Here is a 21,762-nt window from a genome sequence, read left to right as displayed (position 1 = left end):
TGTCTGTAATTTGGAATGATTTCAATAGTTCAAATACTGATGGTTTTTTTGAGAAATGCTCAGAACTGTCCATTAGTATTTCAAATCGAAGTTTTTTACATACAATAATAATGTATACAGGGTGTCCCAATTAAGAGATATGACGTCATCATTGATTTCCTTCAATGGCAATACTGTTATTTTGATAGCTATTTTGATATAGTCTGTAAAGTTATATATAACTGCAATATATCAATTTTTTATTCCCTACTATTTACAAGATAATAAAACACAATTTCAAATCTCTAAATTGGGACACCCTCTATACCTTATTATTGTATGTAAAAAAATTCGATTTAAAATACTAATCGACAGGTCTGAGTATTTTTCAAAAAAAAAACAGGTAGTATTTTAACTATTAAATTAATTCCAAATTACAGACATAACTTTATTTTTTATTATCTTGTAAATGGTAGTATAGTCTGTTCGCTAAACTCAGACGCAACTTTCTAGATATTTTAGTCGGTAATTTTGCCAATTTTAGTAAAATTGGCAAAAAATAATTACTAAATAGTTAATAATCACTAAATAGTTAGTAATTTTGCCAATTTTTGCAAAATTCGCAAAAAACAAAAAAAAAATATCGACTAAAATATCTAGCCAGTTGCGTCTATGTTTAGCGAACCGACTATAAATATATTTTGATATTTTGCAGTTATGTATAACTTTACACGCCCTATCTAAATAGCTATCAAAATAACAGTGTAGCTATTTAACCCGCCATTACACGCGCTATGAGGGAATCCCTCACCATATTTGTTTATAACCAATGAAATTGTGTAAACTAATACGATAACCTTAAGCACCCAGGAATGCCTTTAGCATGGTTCATGAGAGGGTATGAAAAAGTTATAGAATATTTCTGGCGGTCAGTGTGCTGTGTGATAGTTGAAAGAAGAGACATCCCACTTCAAGTGAGGGAATTCCTCACTGCGCGTGCAATCACGGTGAAATCACGTTTCTGTTATCTCAAAGAAACTTTTAGGTTTTTATTTAATATTTAGGTAGGTTTAATTAAAATATTATTGTTTGGATTAGGTTAGGAACAGTGGCACACCGAGTGGGGGGTTTAGGGGTTAAAAGCTCACCCAGAGCATATAGAAATATATAAAAAGAAAGTAGGAAAATGTAACTTGTCTTTCACAAATAATACCAAAAACTTTCGGTGCCCAAGCTAAACCCCCCTCCCCCAGAGGAAAATTCTAGGTGCGCCACTGGTTAAGAACCCATTTTTAAATTTACCTATTCTAATTGGGAAATAAGCCACAATTTAACTTGAAAAATTGATTTTATTGACGTTTCGAATTCCACCTGGGACGTCGTTATCAAAATACAAAATATTAATAGTTAATTACATAAATACCACAAAGAAATAGCTTCAGAACAGTTGTTAATTTTAATTTGTATTTTTAGTAAAATTAATTCGCGTAAAGAACGTTAATTTCTTCAGTGGCTTGCTGAAATTGAAAATTAAGAAAACTTGCTTTTGATCTATGTATATTATTTTTACTTTTGTTTTGTTAAATTAATAAAAAAAAGTTGGTATACGAGACTTTCTATAATATGTGAGTACAACCCATTTTATATTTATACATGTTGACATTCATTCTTCTTCGAAATAAGTCGAACTTATGTAGGTGAGGGCGACGCTCATACGCGTGCAACCACGTCCGAATAGAAGACGCGTGTAACGGCGGGTTAAGAAAATCAACGATGACATCATATCTCTAAATTGGGACACACTGTATACATTATTTTTGTATGTAAAAAATTTAGATTTGAAATACTAATTGACAGGTCTGAGTATTTTTCAAAAAAACAATCAATATTTGAACTATTGAATTTATTCCAAATTACAGCCTCACTTTGTATATATGTTTATTACAATTTTTTATCAATATTACATACATAAAATTATAGTTGTGCAAAAATAACACGGCAAAATATTTTTTTTTGAAAAAAGTAATTTTTTTTAAACAGACTAAATTGTTTATTACATAATTTATGAATCAACTGACTCCATATTTGTAAAGTATGCTAAAAGTACATACAAATAAAAAAAAAACATTAAAATCCATTGGTTGGTTCCCAAGATACAAAAAACTAAAGGACTTTTGCTGATATTTCGATTTTAGGTAACACTGATTTTATGCTTCTACTTAGTCGGTTGCAAGCGGGTCGCGCTTGAACTTCATTTTTGAAGCTTTATTGACGACTTCCTTGAAGAGAAAATAAAACCAAATTTTTTTTAATACTTCGTGTTTTTAAAAGCGAAAGAGTGCTATTTTAGATCTTTATTTATAATAAACAAATTAGCTATGAATTAGGCTAACTTATTTTTTTTAAGTTCGTGTAAAAATGCTTTAGAATGTGTAAAAAAATTTTGTACCGGCCATAACAAGAAAGTTATTCAAATTGTTTATAAAGAAAAATTGACGAGACTTTTGCATAATTATTTATTACTAAATTTTGGCCCTGATGGCAATCCTAAGTATCTATTAAAACAATGTGTTTGTACTATATCTAACCCATTGTATATACTCTTCAATAAATCTTTGCAAGAAGGGGTTTTCCCTGATTACTGGAAACGTAGTTACGTAAAACCTATATTTAAATCTGGTTCAAAGTCAAATGTTGAAAACTACAGAGCAGTTTGTACTTTATCAGCAATTCCAAAATTATTAGGTTATTTAGTTACTAAGCAGCTTACTTGTGAATTCAGTAGTATTCTGGTGAATGAACAACACGGTTTTGTACAGGGTAAATCTACAGTAACTAATTTACTTCTTTATCAGAGTGACATTGCCATTGCTTTGGAAAACAAGTTACAAGTAGATTCCATCTATACTGACTTTTCTAAAGCATTCGATAAGGTCAATTATAATATCTTACTTGCGAAACTTACAGCATATGGTATTTCTGGAAGTCTCTTTGATTGGATGCAAAGTTACCTGACTAATCGAATTTTAAGTGTAAAAATAGGATGTTTTCTTTCTAATGCTTTTACAGCTACATCTTCAGTACCGCAAGGTTCCCACTGTGGCCCCCTTCTATTTAATTTGTTCTTGAATGATGTTCACGCTATTTTTAAGGAAGTTAACTTTTTAATGTTTGCTGATGATGTTAAAATATATAAGACTGTCCATAATGAGGAAAACATTTTTCAGCTTCAGGCACAAGTAAATGATTTTTATGAGTGGTGTGTTAGAAATGATATGGAACTTAATATTAATAAATGCTTTTTAATAACTTTTGCTAGATCCCATTCGCCTATTCACCATCAAAATTTTATTAATAATACTCCTGTCACACGTGTGAACGAAATTCGGGATTTAGGTATAATATTTGATTTTAAATTAATATTTTACTCTCACATTGACCATACTGTTTCGAAGGCATTTAAGATGTTGGGTTTTGTATTACGTTCATCAAAAGATTTGTCAATTCACACAATAAAAATCTTATATTGCAGTATCGTGAGATCAATTCGTCGCCTTAATACTATAACTTGATAACTCGAAATTAGTAGTTTTGAGATAAACGAGTTTAAAGATTTTAAAGATATTTGTGCTGCTACCATGATGTTGGTAAATACGGAATTCACTCTGCGGCTCTAAACTACTGTTCCTTAACTTTTTGGCAACTGATCTATTTAGGAATATGGTCTAAATTTCTTTTCCAATATGGAAAAAAACATGAAAAATTAAAGTTATCAACTTTTAGCACTACCATAATGTTAACATTTGGTAATGTCGCATGTTGTGCTAAGTCGCATATAAGTGAACTTTTTAACACAACTAATATTTTAAACATTATTTTGTTGAAAATTAGCCCTCTGCCATGGGGTTTGCCAGATCTGCTAACAATTCTCGAATTCTTGCATTAAAATGAACCTAATAAACAGATAGCAATTATGTGGTAAGTTCAATGGTTTCAGAGAAACACGTGCTAAAACTAGATAACTTGAGTTATCTAGTTATAGCATTCAGTGTATGTCGTATTCACGATTATTTCGATTAAATAATAGCTTGATAACTTATCTTGTCAAGTTTTAGCACTGAATATTAGTGGCATTTGAGTTTTATCAACTTTCGTCAATCATAAATAAATACTTAACCCATTTGAAGTGAGCTATCAAGTTTTTACACAATATGGAGGCAAATAAAATACATTTTGTGAACTAGTTACCTCAAAAACGTCAATTTTGGAGTTATCAAGTTATAGTACTAAGGCGACGAATTATTGAATATGGTTGTATTGTCTGGTCACCTAGTTAGGCATATCAAATCCTAAATATTGAAAAGGTTCAAAACAAATTTTTACGTTTTGCAGCTTTTAAGATGGGTTTAACAGTCGGAAATTATACTTATGACAATATATTAATGAGACTAAATTTACAACCTCTTGAACGCAGAAGAGTCATGTTGGATATTTGTTATCTTTGCAAAATTATCTCTGGTGTCAGTAACTCCGAAGAATTGTTAAGTCTTGTATACTTTAATACACCTCTCCTAGATTGACACGAAATCCACAAATATTCAAGGAACAACGGCATGCTACAAATTATGGTCAATATGCACCAATTAGTAGATTGACCCTGTATGGATACAAGTTTATTCATCTAATAGATCTGTTTGGTTCTTCAGTTTCCTCTGTTAAACAAGAACTCGGGCGTCTTGAATTTTGAATTCAAAAAATTAATTAGATTTAACTGTTATAATGGATTCCGTTGTTTTCATCATTTAACAATATTTTATATTCTTTTATTTTTATGTTTGTGTTTTATACTTAGTTGTAGTTTTACATGTATCTAAATTTTATATTTTCATTATTAGGACGAAAGCTCTGCTTTATTGTATTCTGTATGTATTGGGTTTATCCCGTTAATTAATAAATAAAAAACTAATAAGTGCATTTTTTATTAACTTTTTTAAACAAATTTGAAAGTTTAGCTTATGCTATTTCATTTGACAACTGCAGAATGGTTCTAACGGTATGTTTTTCTGACTTATGTTATTGCAAAAAGCTCTCTGGGATAAAAAATTTGAATAAAATATAAACAATTGAATGATTCGCTTTAAAATTTTTGTTTCATATTACGCACCAAAGAACCTTCATTTGACAAAAATTTCAAAGCTGTACACTAATTTTTACAATAGTTATTGCAAATTTTTCATTTTACAGCTCTTTCCAGGCTCTCTAAGATGTGTGTTCTAAAGTAACCATAAGGTCCATTATTATCCCTTGATTTGAAAAAGAGGAGAAAAGGCAGTTAAACATCTCTGTATTAGCACATTTACTGCAAATAATGCTTCTCTGGTTCCTTGAGCATTTCTAAATCCGAACTGAGTTTGTCCAATGTCTTGTTCTAACTTTTTGTATATTCTACGATGATATTCTATCCTTTTCGATAGGTAGCAAAATGGTTAAAGCCATGAACATCAGGTACTTATGAAGGAAAGTAACCGAGAGGGCAGAATGAAAGAATACTGTTAAGCAGGACGATACTCACAAAGGGTTTTAGCGTAACAACAAGTGAAAAATGTCCCAATTTTGCAATGATTTTGCACTAATTCTAAATTATTTCCAGTCCTAATTATTTAATCAAGGTTTACCGTACATCATTTTATATGTCTCTCTTAAGTAACAAAAATTGCATGTAAGTTAGTTTGCAAATTACAATAATTTAAACAATTAAATTATTAGTAACAAATACCCATTACTTCCGACGCAAAAGCAAGTTTGAAACTAGAATTCATAATACATAATGGCATGTTTACATGTATCAAGTAACTGGCGCTAGTTTCACTGGCATGGCACTGGCATGAAAAAAATAGACTAAGCTTCTATTCGAGACATCGCTGGCAGACAGCGCTGGACTGGCGCAAAAAAGTGTTTACATGATGCCCAGATGCGTAGCTACCGCTGTATCAGCCGTATCAATTATACGGGACCCCCGACATTCAGGGGCCCCAGCGCGGCATGTCGAAAACAAAATTCCATTCAAAAAATTAAACAAAATATTCTACAAAATTACTTCACTATTAAAACGCTTTGAACAGTGTGTATTGAATGGATATCGTTATTTTCGTGAAATGAATTTAATATATAAACTATATTTATGTACAGGTACCTATCTATTTTCTGCCTCTCGCCTTTCTATAACTACAGAGCCTTTTTGTTTTCAAGTTACTTTGTATTGTCTATTCACCGTTGGCTCTGTGTGAGACATTGTATAATGTGTAAGGCCATATTGCAATATTTGTAATCGCTTTACCTTTGAATATTTGAAACATTGAAACACTGTGTATGGTTTGCTTGTATTTTCGTGTCATCTGTTCTTTATCTATAAATTGTATTTAGGTATATCTATGTATTTGCCGGTCGCTAGCCGTTAAAGTACAGAGCTTCTTTCATTGGCTTGAAAAAACTGAATCTGTTTTAAAACCATGAGTCTCAATAATTCCAATCTAAGTTTTCGTCTTTTGTTTACTAGAGTTTATTAGGTTTATTATTATTATCTATATTTGAGAACTTATTAGTTCCTAAGGCCCTAAGGTTCCTAATATGCAAGTTATTTAAATATTGCCATATACAGGGTGTTTCATTAATAATTGGAAATAATTTAACGGTGGATTCCTGGGCTCAAAATATTAAGATTTAACCCAAATCACCTAGTCCGAAAATGCTTCCTAAAGGAGCTAGAGCTCTTTGTAGAAGGCGTCTTGTAATTAGTTTTTTTTTAATATCTCCAGAACGCTTCTATTTGGAGAAACGAAAACTGGTACCTGCGCCTATTTATATTCCAGAGATAAATCGTCTCCATAAATTGGGAATTTTTAGTACCAGTCATAGGCGTCCGTTTTGGGTAGGGCAACGGTTATTTTATAGCATAAATTTTTTATCTTTAACTTTTAAGCCTTTTTGACACTGGAGTATTAAATTGTGAGTTATTCTAGTAATAAAAAGTACTCTTGATTTAAGTCGGTAGGATACACAGTTTTCTAGAAATGTCGAATGGAAAATTTTGTGTTTTTAATTTAAGAAAAATTTTCAAAAAAAACTACCTATGAAAACAATAAACGAAAACTGGTACGTTTATTCCAGAGATATATCAATTTTATCAATTGTGAATTTCTAGTACAGGTCATATGCGTCCGTTTTGGGTAGGTCAACGGTTATTTTATCGCATTATTTTTTGTGTCTTAATTTTGAAGCATTTTTGACACTAGATTTTAAATTATGAGGTATTATAGTACTGAAAGTCACTCTTGCTTTAGGTCGGTAAAATACAACGTTTTTTTTAAATGTTTTCAAATTTTGTTCAAATAAATTCAAAAAACGAAACATTTTCAAATCAATTTTTCTATAAAACGGTGTATCCTACCGACTTAAAGTAAGAGTAACTTTTAGTACTAGAATACCTCACGATGTAATAATGAGTGTAAAAATGCTTAAAAGCCAAAGACAAAAAAGTTATGTAGTAAAATAACCGTTGCTCTACCCAAAGAGGACGCATATGACCGATACTAGAGATTCGCAATTTTTGAAATCAATTTATCTCTGGAAGATAAATAGACGTACCAGTTTTCGTTCTTCTAAATTGCAGTGTTCTAAAGGTATTTAAAAAAACTAATTTAAAGACACATCTTCAAAGAACTCCAGCTCCCTTAGGAAGTATTTTAGGAGTAGGTGATTTGGGTTAACCCTTAATATTTTGAGCCCAGGAATCTACGGTTAAACCATTTCCAATTATTAATGAAACACCCAGTATTGTTTTGTTTTATTTCATTACCTTTTATTTTGTAATAATATTGACGATTTATGTAAAATCAGTAAACTGTGTTTGTTATTGTTTTTTCCTAATATTTGTACGCTTTGCCCATAAAATTGTAAAACTTTCAGTGACAATAAAGCATATTTCTATTCTATTCTATACAAGCGTTTTTTCTTCTCTTGTTGGACATTTTTTTTAGCACTATGCCATATCAGTGGTAGAAAAGGGACCCGCGGCAAACGTTAGTGCGACTGGCGTCAGTTACTGGATACGTATAAACATGCCATACGAATACATTCAGGCTTTCATACATGTCAGGCCTCCTTCAATGTATGGCATGCTGGTATGCTCTTTAAACTAAAGAAAAACCTTCCCCATCCTTTTTATCAAATGCTAAAAAGCTATATTTCCAACCGACATTTCCTCGTCAAGCAGGATAGTACATACACAAGCCTAAGACCAACAAAAGCCGGTGTACTACAAGGAAGGGACCCGCGGCAAACGTTAGTGCGACTGGCGTCAGTTACTGGATACGTATAAACATGCCATACGAATACATTCAGGCTTTCATACATGTCAGGCCTTCTACAATATATGGCATGCTGGTATGCTCTTTAAACTAAAGAAAAACCTTCCCCATCCTTTTTATCAAATGCTAAAAAGCTATATTTCCAACCGACATTTCCTAGTCAAGCAGGATAGTACATACACAAGCCTAAGACCAACAAAAGCCGGTGTACTACAAGGAAGTGTCTTGGGACCAATATTGTACTTGATCTACACTGCTGATCTACCGAAAAGTAACAGAACAAGGTGTGCAACTTTTGCTAATAACACTACTATACTAGCCTCTCATCATGATCCAATCGCAGCATCCAAAATCCTTCAAAAAGACCTTAATAATATCCAAAGATGGCTTAAAAAATGGAATAGAAAGGCGAATGAGAGTAAATCCACCCATGTTACATTCACCATGAAAAAACAAACATATCCATCTTAAACTCTGAATGAAACACAACTCCCAAAAACCGATACTGTCAAGTACATAGGGGTCCACCTTGATAGGAGATTAATTTAACAAAAGCACATTTTCACAAAAAGAAAACAACTAGGAATAAAATTCCGAGAAATGTACTGGATCATCGGTCGTAAATCTCAACTATCTCTTGATCATTTACTGGTCGTAAATCTCAAACTGCTGCTATATAAAACTATATTAAAATCAGTGTGGACCTATGGTATCCAACTTTGGGGGACAGCCAGTCAAACACACCTAGAAATACTGCAGAGATTCCAGAACAAAATCCGTAGAACAATGCTGAATACCCCTTAGTACGTGCCAAACTATGTGATAGGACAAGAATTCAATGTGCCATCAATAAAAACAGTAATAAAAGAATATTACAAAAAGTGTAATAAGAGACTAGAATCTCATAAAAACGAATTAGCCAACAACCTCGCTGATGACCATAATAATGCACGACGCCTGAAGAAATTCAAAGTAGTGGACCTAGTAAGAAGATTCGAATAATCTGTGATAATTCATGTTATTTTAACCTGTTTTAATTTACTTTATGTAAAGAAGTTGATTACTGGATCTCCCTCTACAGGTCATTTAATGTTTGTTAAATAATTTACCTATTGTTCTCAGTTAAGGACAGATTGTAAATAAAACATATTCAAAAAAAAACAAAGTTTGATCGGAAACGAAACAGCACTGGCTCCTAGATTATATTTTATTTCCAATATTTTAAATTTTACTACAAAATGAAAAAATTTTACAACACTATTATGGTTTATACCAACGTGACTAAGGAGAAAATAAAGCATCCCATATTATTTGAAAATCGTGCTAAAAAATGTGTAAAACATAATTTTTACAAAAATTTAATTAGGTTAAGATTATCACCGTCACATAAAATGCTATCTTTAAGTGCGTAATTACGTTCTAAATATGATCGGATATATCTATAAATATACGCCGGATATACGCCACCTACACTATTATTCCAGGTATCCTTAAAGCAGTAACATAGAAGGGTTAAGCTTCAAAGATGAAGGTTTTTCTAGGTATTAGTTTTGGACTTTTCATACTTTGTTCAATAGAATCCAAGTCTTTAAGTATCGAGCATTCTAGGAAGCCAATATTTAAAGACTTTTACGGAAAACTGAACCCAGAAGTAAGAGGAAACCCTGGAGAGCCCCTGATATTAACTGACTTGATTAAAGCAGGGAAGCTAGATGAAGCTCAGAACCAAGCACTCGTAGAAGGATTGGATACTGATGTTAAAAGTTATTCCGGGTATTTTACTGTAGATAAAAATCATAATTCTAATATCTCCTTCTGGTTTTTCCCTTCACAAAGTGACCCTAGTTCGGATCCGGTAGTTCTATGGCTACAAGGAGGACCAGGATCTCCATCCATGTTTGGACTTTTTCAGGAAAATGGACCTCTCCTATTAAAGGGTAAATATGTATTTCATCAGTATGCTTGTATAGATGCTTTAATCATGTTTTTCGATTTTAGTTTTGCTTTGTTAATTTGTTTTCATGTATGTGGGTAAAAAATGTCCACCTATTGCGTATTCTTTTGTAACATATTTAATACGTGTTTAAAAATTTAAAAGAAAATTTTATTGTTAAAAAGACAGCCCTTTATCGAATGTTAATTTGGTTCTACCGATATTTTTGAAAATAAAAGTAGCATATTGAGTTAAATATGGGTGGACATAAGAAGTACACCCTTGATAAAACTTGTTACTAAAGGTTTCTATATAATTTCTCGTTGGTAGAAAGATAATCCATATAATTATCGACGTATAATTACATAATCTACATAATTATCCGCCAATCAGGGTTGAAAGGAGGAATGTGGAGAAAATCGACAAATCTGAATTACTGGCTTTTACTGGTACGTTAATTTTGATGTACATTGTAATTTTGTTTGTAAGGTTTGTAAATTGTTTATATTAATATTTTAGAAGGTGCTGTGTTTATTAAGCGTCAGAATCTTAAGTTTAATCCAGCAAGCAAGCAATTTGATTCAACCCGACCTGTGGGAGATGTCCACCCTACCGAAAAAGTACATTCGGGTGTAACAATTCATTGGGGCGAGGTGTTTTGACCCGAGTAAAAACAGGGATCACGCCACCTCGCTCCAATGCCCCAGGCTATCCCTTTGCCCCATAGCACGCTGATGCGCGATGGGGGCACAACTATCGTAGCCAAATGGTCTTCACAATGGAATCCTGGGTAATAAGATTCCAATGTGGTGCCCTAATCGAATTACAAAACTAGGCCAGCGTGAAGCGCTCTATGCCTTTTTTTTTCTATTTACTTATACACGGTACTAAAATTGCTTGCTTGGGCCCCAAGTCACTGTACCGAGCTCGGCCCAATGGCTTGGTGCACAAGAATTTTATTATGTTTGTGTTTTTTTGGTGGCTTACGCCTTTTTTTGTTTTTTTTTTGTTTTTTTGTTGGCTTGCGCCTTTTCCTGTATTTTCTTACTGGCTGATTTACCTGGTCGTGGTGTTGGACCTACACTTGGGTTACGTGTTTCTTCGGCATTAGGTGTTTCGAGCTACGAACTGACTACTACTTTCACTTTTACTTTTTCTTTTACTTTGTCACTCTTTGTTTGCTTTATTCGATTTACTTTAATCCACTATTTGCTATTTAGGACGTTTGTGCTTCCATCGGTGGAAGGCGTCATATCCTAGCATCTCTCGTAGTATGTGACTTGGGTGGTGCGCCAGCTCTGCGAATTTGACCCTTGCTTTATCCGTCATCATTTCGGTGACTCTCACCTGTTGAAGTTCTCTGAACAGGAATCTTTCTGCGACGAAACTTGGGACTCTGGCTGCTTCTCTTAAGCTGCTGTTGTGGACCGCTTATATCTTCTTTTCGTGAGTTTTACATACTTGTCCCCATGCGAGAGATGCGTATGTTCATAACGGTAATATTATGCTATTTATTAGTCTTAACCTCGTTTTTAGTCTTAATTTACTTTTTCTTCCTGTGAGTCTTCTTAATGTTGCTCTCGCCATGTTGGCCTTCTGGACTGTGGCTTCTTAAGTTTAATCGATTTCCAACAACTCTCAATAAATATATTAGTTATTTTCGAGGTGGACATTTTTTACCCACCCTTGGGCGTACATGGAACCTAAGAAAAGTTGGGCGTTTAAGGGTTAATAGCAAACTGAAAATTTGTTAATAGCTTAACGGTGTTTAGTCGGACAAACTTTGATCTATGATAACACTGGAATAGGGGAAGCTTTAGTTGTGGAACACAATTTTATTTGTGGAACCTGTCATCCTCAAAAATTTAGGATTCTGAAACTAATAGGTTATTTTAAGTTTATTTAATAGCAAACTTTGTATAAGGTGAGCTAAATAAAGGGCCAATTAGAAATATCTCGAGAACTAAACGTAAGGGAATCATGAAAATTGGAATACAGAGATATTGAGGTATGAACTATTTAATGAAAATATCTTGGTCTCTTTGCTACTTCCGGTTATACCGGAAGTAGGCTGTAACTTCATTTTTTAAATAGGACACCCTGTATATTTTTTGACTTTTCGATTATCGTCGATGTGTTCTTTCTTAAAATATTGTAATATTAAAAAATTGGAAAAAATCCTCTGTAAAAGTTATAAAATTTTATTAAAATCCCTTTAAAGGGCTACATCACAACAAAACGTTTTAGATTTTTATAAAAAATCATCATCAGTGTTAGATAAACTGGATGCTAGCTGAGACACAAAAGACAAATATCAGGGTAAAAACCCTTTAAATATAACATAGATGCGTTAAAAGTGTATACTTTAATGAAATGCCTTATGATGGTCACATGGCAACTAGGATAATGCCCTAAGGTAATGTATTGAAATTTCCCAACACGTGGAATCCAAATTGAGTTTACATTTTATAAAATCGAAAACGTTTTGTTGTGATGTAGCCCTTTAAATGGATTTTAATAAAATTTTGTAATAAAATTTTGTACCTTTTACAAAAGATTTTTTCGAATTTTTCCAATTTTATGATTGATGGTATACAGCCAACTACAAGAAAAACGCTTTCTTTTCCTTGTGGATATTGTAATATTATACAGGATAATTTAAAAGGTAATTACGGTTTGTATAAATTTTGTAGCAAACTTCACACTCTGTAGAATTGTACTGATTTGATATGAAAAACTTCATTTATGTTCAAGTGATTTTTAATATAGCCTATTATTATTAAAAATTATTATTATAGCGAAATGTTTAATTTTAGTATACAGGGTTGGTCGAAACTCGGAATGAGTATTTTCTGAGTTTTCTTAAATGGAACACCCTGTATTTTATTATTGTATTGAAATGATATTTTATACTACTTTTTTATTTATTAAGCATTTCCTGTAGCTCACTGCTTTAATTTATAAGTTATTTGTAGTTCTTTAAGCCAAACATTAATTGCAACAAAAATTACGTTAAATTTTATTAGGTTTGCCGTGAAAATATTCAATCATAAATAATTTTTTGAAAATAAATACATGTTAAACTAGATTGATCCTTAATTTATTAATATTGGATAAGATACCAAAATGCCTACTTTATTAAGATTGTTGGTGCATAACATATTAATAAAAACAAACCATGTTCTACCTAGTTGGCTATGGCTTTGACACTAAACTTGATTAACCATTAGGCATTGTATTATTTTTATAGTTCCATTTGCTTTGTTGCCATTACTAATAATAAATTTTTGTAATGGGGAACTGATTAGTAATGTTTTTCTTCTAGGAGGGTATAACAAAAATGTACTACTAGCAATAAGAATTTATCATCTGCAACTCAGTGATAGACGACAACCAAGAAGAAAAACTTTTCAAAATTTTCTAGATTAGTTTCGACGTACCAGATACTTAGATTACAAGAGGGTTCATACTAATATGCAGATTCTCAGTGGCACTAACATCTAATTCATTTTAATCATTTAAAATAGTTTTGTTCCATCAGATTTCTCGTAATCTAAAATTACAGTTCGTTGAAACCGCTCTTGTAAATTTTGAAAAGTTTCTCTTTTTGGTTGCCATCTATCATGGGATTGCTGATGTTCAATTCTTATTGCTAGTAGCATACTTTTATATTTGATATACTCTCCTAGAACAAAAAAACATCTGAATCAGTTCCTCATTAAACAAATTCATATTAGTAATGGTAGCAAAGTAACTGGAACTTTAAAAATAGTAGAATGTTTAAATAGTAGGAAAGTAGGAAATGGTAGGAAATAGTAGGAAAGTTAAGCAAAGCAAATATTTAAGCATATTTAGTGTCAAAGTCATAGCCAACTAGATAGAATATTTTATGTTTTTATTGGTAATATTAAACACACCAACAATCTTAACTGCGTAGGTATTTTGAAATATCAGTATTAATAAATTATGGGTCAGTCGAGGTTAATATGTGTTTCTTTTTGTTTCATTTAATGTTTGGCTTAAAGAACTACGAATAACTTACAAATTAAAGCAGTTAGGTATAGGGAATGCTTAAAAAATAAAAAAATACTAAAAAATATCATTTCCTTACGATACAAAAATACAGGGTGTTCCATTTAAGAAAACTCAGAAAATACTCATTCCGGTTTCGAGCAACCCTGTATACTAATATTAAACATTTCACTATATTATTAATTTTTAATAATAACAGACCCTCTTAGAAATCACTTGAACATAAATGGAGTTTTTGATATCAAATCAGCACAATTCTACAGGGTGTGAAGTTTGTTACAAAATTTATAAAAAACCGTAATTATCTTTTAAACTACCCTGTATAATATTACACAGAACCTCATATTTTAGGAAAGAAGACATCGAGCAGAATCCAAAAATGTAAAAATATACAGGGTGTACTATTAAGAAAAAACGAAGTTACAATCAACTTCCGGTATGACCGGAAGAAACCAAAATATTTTCAAAAAATAGCTCATATCTCAAAACCCCTGTATTCCAATTTTCATGATTCTGTTACCTTTAGTTCTCGAGATATTTCTAATAGGCCCTTTATCTGCCTCACCCTGTATAATATATGAAAAAATGTTTGTCCGAAAAATATGTTGGGCACTTAAGTTAACGAAACATAGTTAGCTGACTATTCTTCTTCAGCCGTAATCGTTGGGTGAAAAAACCCACGCCATGACAAAAATTTTATCTTTTGTATCTTTTGAGTGGCCTATTTTTCGTGTTTTAATTTTTCAACTTCCTGAGTTGCACAAGGGACAACTGAAGCATTTAATTTACATATTATAATACACTTAGAACTTCTAAGTTCTGTAACTCTAATTTAAATTCTGATGCTCACTCACACTACTCTAAATAGTGGTAATTCTGTTTATAAAGAATGATCATTAGCTCCTTTATCCGATGATGACAATTTTGTCCAAAGCGCTTAGCTAAGGAAATAAAATACTGTTACACACTTTAATATACAATTTTTTCACTTTCTTTATTCAATCAAGTATGTAAAAAATTTATTAGTCTTTCTACGTAACATAATAATATGTAAAATATAATTACTGTATTTTTGATTCTTCTTCTTTTGCCCTTTAATTCGTCCAATTTTGAACATACGCTTCCCCCAGTTTCCTCCATTCGCTTCTGTTTAGTGCTTTCTGTTTCCAGTGCGTTCCTCCTATCTTTTTAATGTCGTCTACCCATCTCATCTGGGGTCGTCCTCTTGCTCTCTTTCCTGTCCATGGTCTCCATTGTTATATCGTGCTATTCCACCTATTGTCCGTTTGTCTAGCGTTATGACCTGCGAAGCTCCATTTTAGCCTGGCTATATGTTGGCCTGCGTCTTTGACTTTTGTTCTATTTCTGACCCAGTTGTTTTGCTTTTTGTCTGTCAATTTTACTCCTAACATTGCTCTCTCCATGGCTCTTTGTGTCTTCATTATTTTATCCATGTTTGCCTTGGTCAAGGTCCATGTTTGGCACGCGTATTTGAGAATTGGGAGTATGCACTGATCAAACACTCTTGTTTTTAAGTATTGTTGTATTTTTTTATTCTTTAGGATCCACTTTAATTTTCCAAATCCTGCCCAGGACAATCTGACCCTTCTTTTTACCTCCGCTGTTTGGTTTTTCTTATTTATTTTTATCATTTGTCCCAAATATATATAATCATTAACCGCTTCTATTGTGGGGTCGTTTAGTATTACGTTTCTATTTTCTTGTGTGTTTGTCATTGTTTTTGTTTTGGCAAAATCCATTTTTGGGCCTATTCATTCGGATTCATTTGCTAGTTCGGTTAGCATGGTTTGTAGTTCTTCAAAACTTGATGCTATGACTACTACATCGTCTGCATATCTTAGGTGGTTTAGTTTCTTTCCATTTATGTTTATTCCCATGTTTGTCCATTCCGTTGTTTTGAAAACATTTTCCAGTGGTAATGTTAACAGTTTAGGAGAAATAACATCTCCCTGTCGCACTCCTCTGATAATTGGTATGGGTTTTGTGGTTTCTTTCAATTGTACTGTCATTGTTGCTTTCTTATATATATTATGTATTAGCATTCTGTATCTGGAATCTATTCTACAGTTGTTTATAGCTTTTTCTATTGCCCACATTTCCACGCTGTCAAATGCTTTTTCGTAGTCAACGAACGCTAAGTGCAGATCTATATGGTATTAGTTAGCTTTTTCTATTAGTGTCCTAATTGTTAGAAGATGGTCAGTGGTGCTATATCCCTTTCGGACTCCTGCCTGCTCTACTGGTTGATACTAGTCAAATTTGTGTGTTAGCCTGTTGTTGATAATCTTCATGAATAGTTTATACGTTTGCGACAGCATTGAGATGGGTCTGTAATTTTTTATGTCCTTTCTGTCGCCTTTCTTAAATTTCTAAAATTTAGGATTTAAGTATTTTTGATTAATTAGCACAAATTAAAAAAATGTATATGGTGTCATCTTTGACATCACGGTACCTACTGCTACTGAACTAAAAAATATCGATACGATTTTAGGGTTAATTTTCTATATAACATATTCTACTACGAAAATGTTTTGCGTAAAATACCTAATTATTATTTCTTCAGATGGTCAACTTGGCGTTAGACCGACGTCTTGGAATAGGAATCACTCAGTTATCTACATTGATCAGCCAGCTGGAACTGGATGGAGTTTCACTACTGGAGGATACGCCAAAGATCAGCAAAAAGTAGCTGCTGATTTGTACGAGGCTTTGCAGCAGTTTTTCACTCTATTTTATCAATATCAGGATAGAGAATTCTTCGTTACAGGCGAATCTTATGGAGGAAAGTATGTTCCTGCTATAAGCTATAAAATTCACCAAGAGAACGAGGACGCAAAGCTGAAGATCAATCTTAAAGGTTTGGCTATAGGAAATGGTTTTACTGATCCTATCGTACAAGTGCGATATTCGGACTACGTCTACCAACATGGACTAGTTGATTTGAATATGAGAAATGAGCTCCATAAAACGGAAAATATGGGTAAGAGTATTTTATTTAATTTAATTGAATGTAGATGCACAGATTTAGATTCTCTTACGCTGGATTTTCCCCCAATTAGAGCTTTATTTAAGACAACGAAAGCGTATATGGTTACTACTGTTTTAGACCCTTTTAAGATTACTTATACTTTATTTGTTTTAAAGTGGTCAAACTGAAATCCTTCAAAATAATAGCATCTCTTGTGGAAATGCAGGTTATGATAATATTATTTTTCAAAGAGTCCACCCTATTCTTATAAAAATAATAATACAAACCCATGGATTATTACCGAACGGGAATAAAAATCATGGGTAAATTTTTGGAGAATCAAAAAGCAACCTTTCTAACTACAGTTGTTCAAGGATTTTATATTCCATGTCGCAATTCTGACTATATTTTTCTTATTCTTTGTCCTGATTCTCGCCGTTTTCGTCATCTGTGTAGTGTACCCGCCCTGTTCCGAGGCATTCCGTTGGTTCTTCGAGCATTGCTTTATTTTACGATAGGCAGGTTGTTAACCCCGCCTATTAACTCTCCACTTTTATCCGGGTTGGGGACCGGATGTGATACCTACCAAGCTACTCGATTCAGCCGATAGTCATCCCAGGCAGTGTTCTATCAATCTATCAGTCGACAACACTATCGAAGAAGAGGTAAAAGGCCAAATATTTAAAGTCAGTAGAACGACTGGATGCCTAAACGACACAATTTGGAAAAACAAACAAGGGCGTGAAAATATAAGTCAGCTATTAGGCCAGTTATGACTTAAACGGTCGAAACAAGACCAGATACAAGCATAACACGAAGACATCTGGGGACCAACGAAATGAAGATCTTAAGAAGGTTGCTGGAAAAGGACTACAGGATAGGGTAAGATGTGAGCAAATCAGACGCATATGTGGGGTAGACAATATAAATACCTGGGTAAAGAACAGAAAAGAAGAGTGGAATGAACATATAAGCAGGATGTCCGAATCAAGGATAGTAAGAATAGCCAGGGACAAGTCACCGTAAGGCAGAAGAAGTATAAGACGGCCAAGGAAAAGATGGAATGACAACTTAGGGACAGAATGAAAGGCACCGTTGAAGAAAAATAGGCAGTAGTGCCTATATAAAAGAAGAAGAAGAAGAAGAAGAGAAGAATAAGAAGAAAAAAAAAACACCTTTTACTTGAGCTCATATAATATATTCTTTATTGGATTTAGTTGACAACGGCAACCGTTATACTGTTAGTCCTTTTGTTTTTTCCACTTCGTCAACGAAATTTTTATAGTACATTTTATGTTGCCTAGCTCCTTCTCTTCCTAAGTGCCTTTTCTTTGTTCTGAGCTTGATGACTTAAGTCATTCCTGTTAGGTTGATCTTTTTCAGCATCATCAATTTCCGATGTTTCGTAGCCAATATTTTTTCTTTCTTCCTATATCATTTTTATTTCCAATCGTACCTTCTAGTATTACCTGGAGCTGCTCAAAATCCCCAATAGTGCATTATATGTCTTAAATATAACGTCTTTCTAATTCTGATCGCATTGACCATATATGAGGACGTGTGTTCATTCTTTTCAGTACTTCTAGATTCGTAGATTCGATGGCAGCGATGGAAGCAAATGGAAGAGGCCTATGTCCAGCAGTGGACGAACACAGGTTGAAGAAGAAGAGATTCGTAGTTCTGCTGGTCCAGATTATTCTTTCTTAGCATTTGGCGGTACATCGACATTTCGAGTGAATTCAGTTTGTTGACATTATACTGTTTTAACGCTCAGGTTCCACAGCCATATAGTAATAGAGACCACACATAACACTTTGGTGTTCTCAATCTTATTGTTTCTGATAATTTGGGTTACAGAGCATTCTACGCATGTTCATAAAACCAGAATTTGCTTTTTTAATGCTTCTTCTCCTTCTTCTGCTTCTTCGTATTATTCTTCCAAGGCCTCTTGGTCTGTTCCTTACCGATTTTGAGCTTGTATTCGTAGCTGTGATGTTGACTGCCAGCTATCTCGCCACCTTTTAAAGGGCCTTCCTATTGGTCTCTTGTCTGTTGGCTTCGAATCCCTGGCTATACATGCTATTCTCTCGCTGTCCATTCTCGTCACATGCTGATTCCACTCTCGTCGTCTCTGTCTTCCCCACCGTACTATATCTTGTATGTTACAGAGATCTCTTATTCTGTCATTCGGTATTCTGTCTCTCAGTGTTTTCCCAGTTATTGACCTCAACGTTCTCAGTATCCTACTGGTTTCTGCTGTGTCACATCTAGTTTCTATCGCATACGTCATGATCGGTCTTACACATGATTTGTATATGCGTACTTTCCCTTCCAGCCTCATATCTTTGTTTCTCCATATGACATCCCTCAGACATCCTGACGCGTAATTGGCTTTACTTGCTTGCTTTCGGACGGTCTCTTTAACATCTCCATAACTACATATTTCGACTCCCAGATATTGGAATCTCGAGATTTGTTTAATTAGTTCGTTGGTAATTACTAATTTGCATCTTATTATGGGCTCCCTTGACACTACCGGGAGTTTGTCTTGGCTGTTGATATTTTCATGTTGTAGTTCTTCGCCACTATATTGAAAGTTTGTGCCATTCGCTGTAGGTTATCCTCGTTATCGGAGATTAAGACTGCGTCGTCAGCATAACAGAGGATTTTTATTTGTATTTCCGCCATCTTATATCCTTCTCCAGTACCTTTAATGTTTTCTATGATTTTGTCCATGACTAAATTAAAAAGCAATGGGTTCAAGCTATCCCCTTGTTCGATTCCCGAGTTGATTTCTACTTTCGATGTTAGTTCATTCTCGACTTTTATTCTGGTTTTGTTCTTCGTATTAATGTCTTTAAGTATCCTGATACATCTTGTTGGGCTGATTTTTCTCGTTTAGATATCTTAGCACATCTTCCAATTACATAATCGAAGACCTTAGTCAGATCTATAAAGCACATAAATGCAGGTTTATTATATTCCAGTGCTTTCTCAGCAATTTTTCTGGCTATGAATATGGCGTCTACTGTGGACTCATTTTTCCGGAAACCTTGTTGTTCCTCACTAATTGTGTATTCTTCATTTATTTTATTGGCAAGTATTTTTGTTAAGAGTTTAAGAGTTGTGCTCGGCAAGGTGATGGTACGGTAGTTGCTAGGGTCTTTGCTGTTTCCTCTCTTGTGTATAGGTATTTTTATACTCGTCCTCCACTGGTCTGGTACATGCTGGCTACATATTTTTAATGCGTCTTCTAATTTCTTTTTAGTAGTCTAGTTGACTGCAGAGGTCGGCATAAGTCAGGCAAAAAATTTGCGTAAAAAATTAAGCATCAAAATTAATTTATTCGAAACAATTTTTTAATCATTGTTTTTCGAAATCTCTAATTTTTGTCGCATTTCGACATAAGAATTACAATATTTTCTTTTTGTTTTAGCTGTACAAGCTATTACATTAGGGGAGTACCATGATGCATATGATTTATGGAATTTAATCGTAAACACTATAGAAAAATACACGGCATTAGATATATACAACTATCTGTCACTTAAAGGAAGTGCTGCCGATCAAAAAGAGTTGGACGAATTTTTTAGTAAGGAAGAAGTAAGAAAGGCAATTCACGTTGGCAGCACTGAATTCGATGACGGTGAGGTTTATACTAATCTCGAAGAAGATATTCCCAAATCAGAGGCACATAAAGTCGCGGAACTCTTAAAACACTATAGAGTATTAATCTACAATGGACAAACAGATCTTATAGTTCCTTATGCTTTAACAGTAAACTATTTGCAGAAATTACACTTCCCTGGGTCCGAAGAATACGCAAAAGCAGAGAGAATTGTATGGCATGATGCTAATGATCCAGAGGTGGTTGCTGGGTACGTGAAAACGGCTGGAAAGTTAACAGAAATTATGGTTAGGAATTCTGGGCATATGGTACCGGCAGATCAACCAGAATGGGCTTTACAACTCATTAATAAATTTACAAGAAATGTACCTTTCAATTAAATATATTTTAAATTATTTAACAAATACGCTAAATATTTTTTATAAAAATTTATCTTCTTCACGTGCATTATCCGCCACAGCGGTTCGCATTCATAATTGATAGTGCTGTTTCACATTATAAGAATTTTGAAAGTGCGAGGGTTTTCTCGTGCGATAGTTTTAACACACCTATCCTTTTCACACAATAAGAATTGAGTCGCACGAAGATATTTTGCTGTGTTGTTTGGTATATTATTTTTATTTACACTTTGTGGCTGAGTTAGGTGCATGATAGGATGTCTGATATGTATCATTAAGATGTATCATTACACATGGGTATTTTTTGTCCATACTTTTGTCCTAATGTACTGTAATGCGTATTTAATTCTTTTGCAATTTCTATTTTGTTAGTTATTAATTCTTATTTTTTCTTAATCGTTGTTCTACTAAGTTATTTATGGGATCTTGGATTAGCT

At 33.4% G+C, this 21,762-nt stretch overlaps 1 protein-coding gene across 1 annotated transcript; it reads left to right on the top strand.

Annotated features, from left to right (window-relative positions):
- The first annotated feature begins 9,815 nt into the window (after window positions 1-9,815).
- LOC126892696 (venom serine carboxypeptidase-like) lies at window positions 9,816-21,331 on the top strand. The gene is made up of 3 exons (XM_050662330.1): window positions 9,816-10,282; window positions 16,895-17,311; window positions 20,736-21,331. Exons 1-3 carry the CDS (start codon window positions 9,871-9,873, stop codon window positions 21,305-21,307), a joined length of 1,401 nt encoding a protein of 466 aa, XP_050518287.1. The 5' UTR covers window positions 9,816-9,870; the 3' UTR covers window positions 21,308-21,331.
- Window positions 21,332-21,762: the final 431 nt, after the last annotated feature.

Source organism: Diabrotica virgifera, chromosome 9 (genome assembly GCF_917563875.1).
Source record: "Diabrotica virgifera virgifera chromosome 9, PGI_DIABVI_V3a".
NCBI lineage: Eukaryota > Metazoa > Arthropoda > Insecta > Coleoptera > Chrysomelidae > Diabrotica > Diabrotica virgifera.
Note: the sequence above shows the minus strand (reverse complement) of the source record. Positions and strands in the feature narration are given on the sequence as shown.

Coding starts and splice junctions, on each gene's coding strand:
- LOC126892696 (XM_050662330.1), top strand. CDS start 9,871: ATGAAGGTTTTTCTAGGTATTAGTTTTGGACTTTTCATACTTTGTTCA. Junction 10,283..16,894: donor TGGACCTCTCCTATTAAAGG/GTAAATATGTAT, acceptor TTATTTCTTCAG/ATGGTCAACTTGGCGTTAGA. Junction 17,312..20,735: donor CCATAAAACGGAAAATATGG/GTAAGAGTATTT, acceptor TTTTTGTTTTAG/CTGTACAAGCTATTACATTA.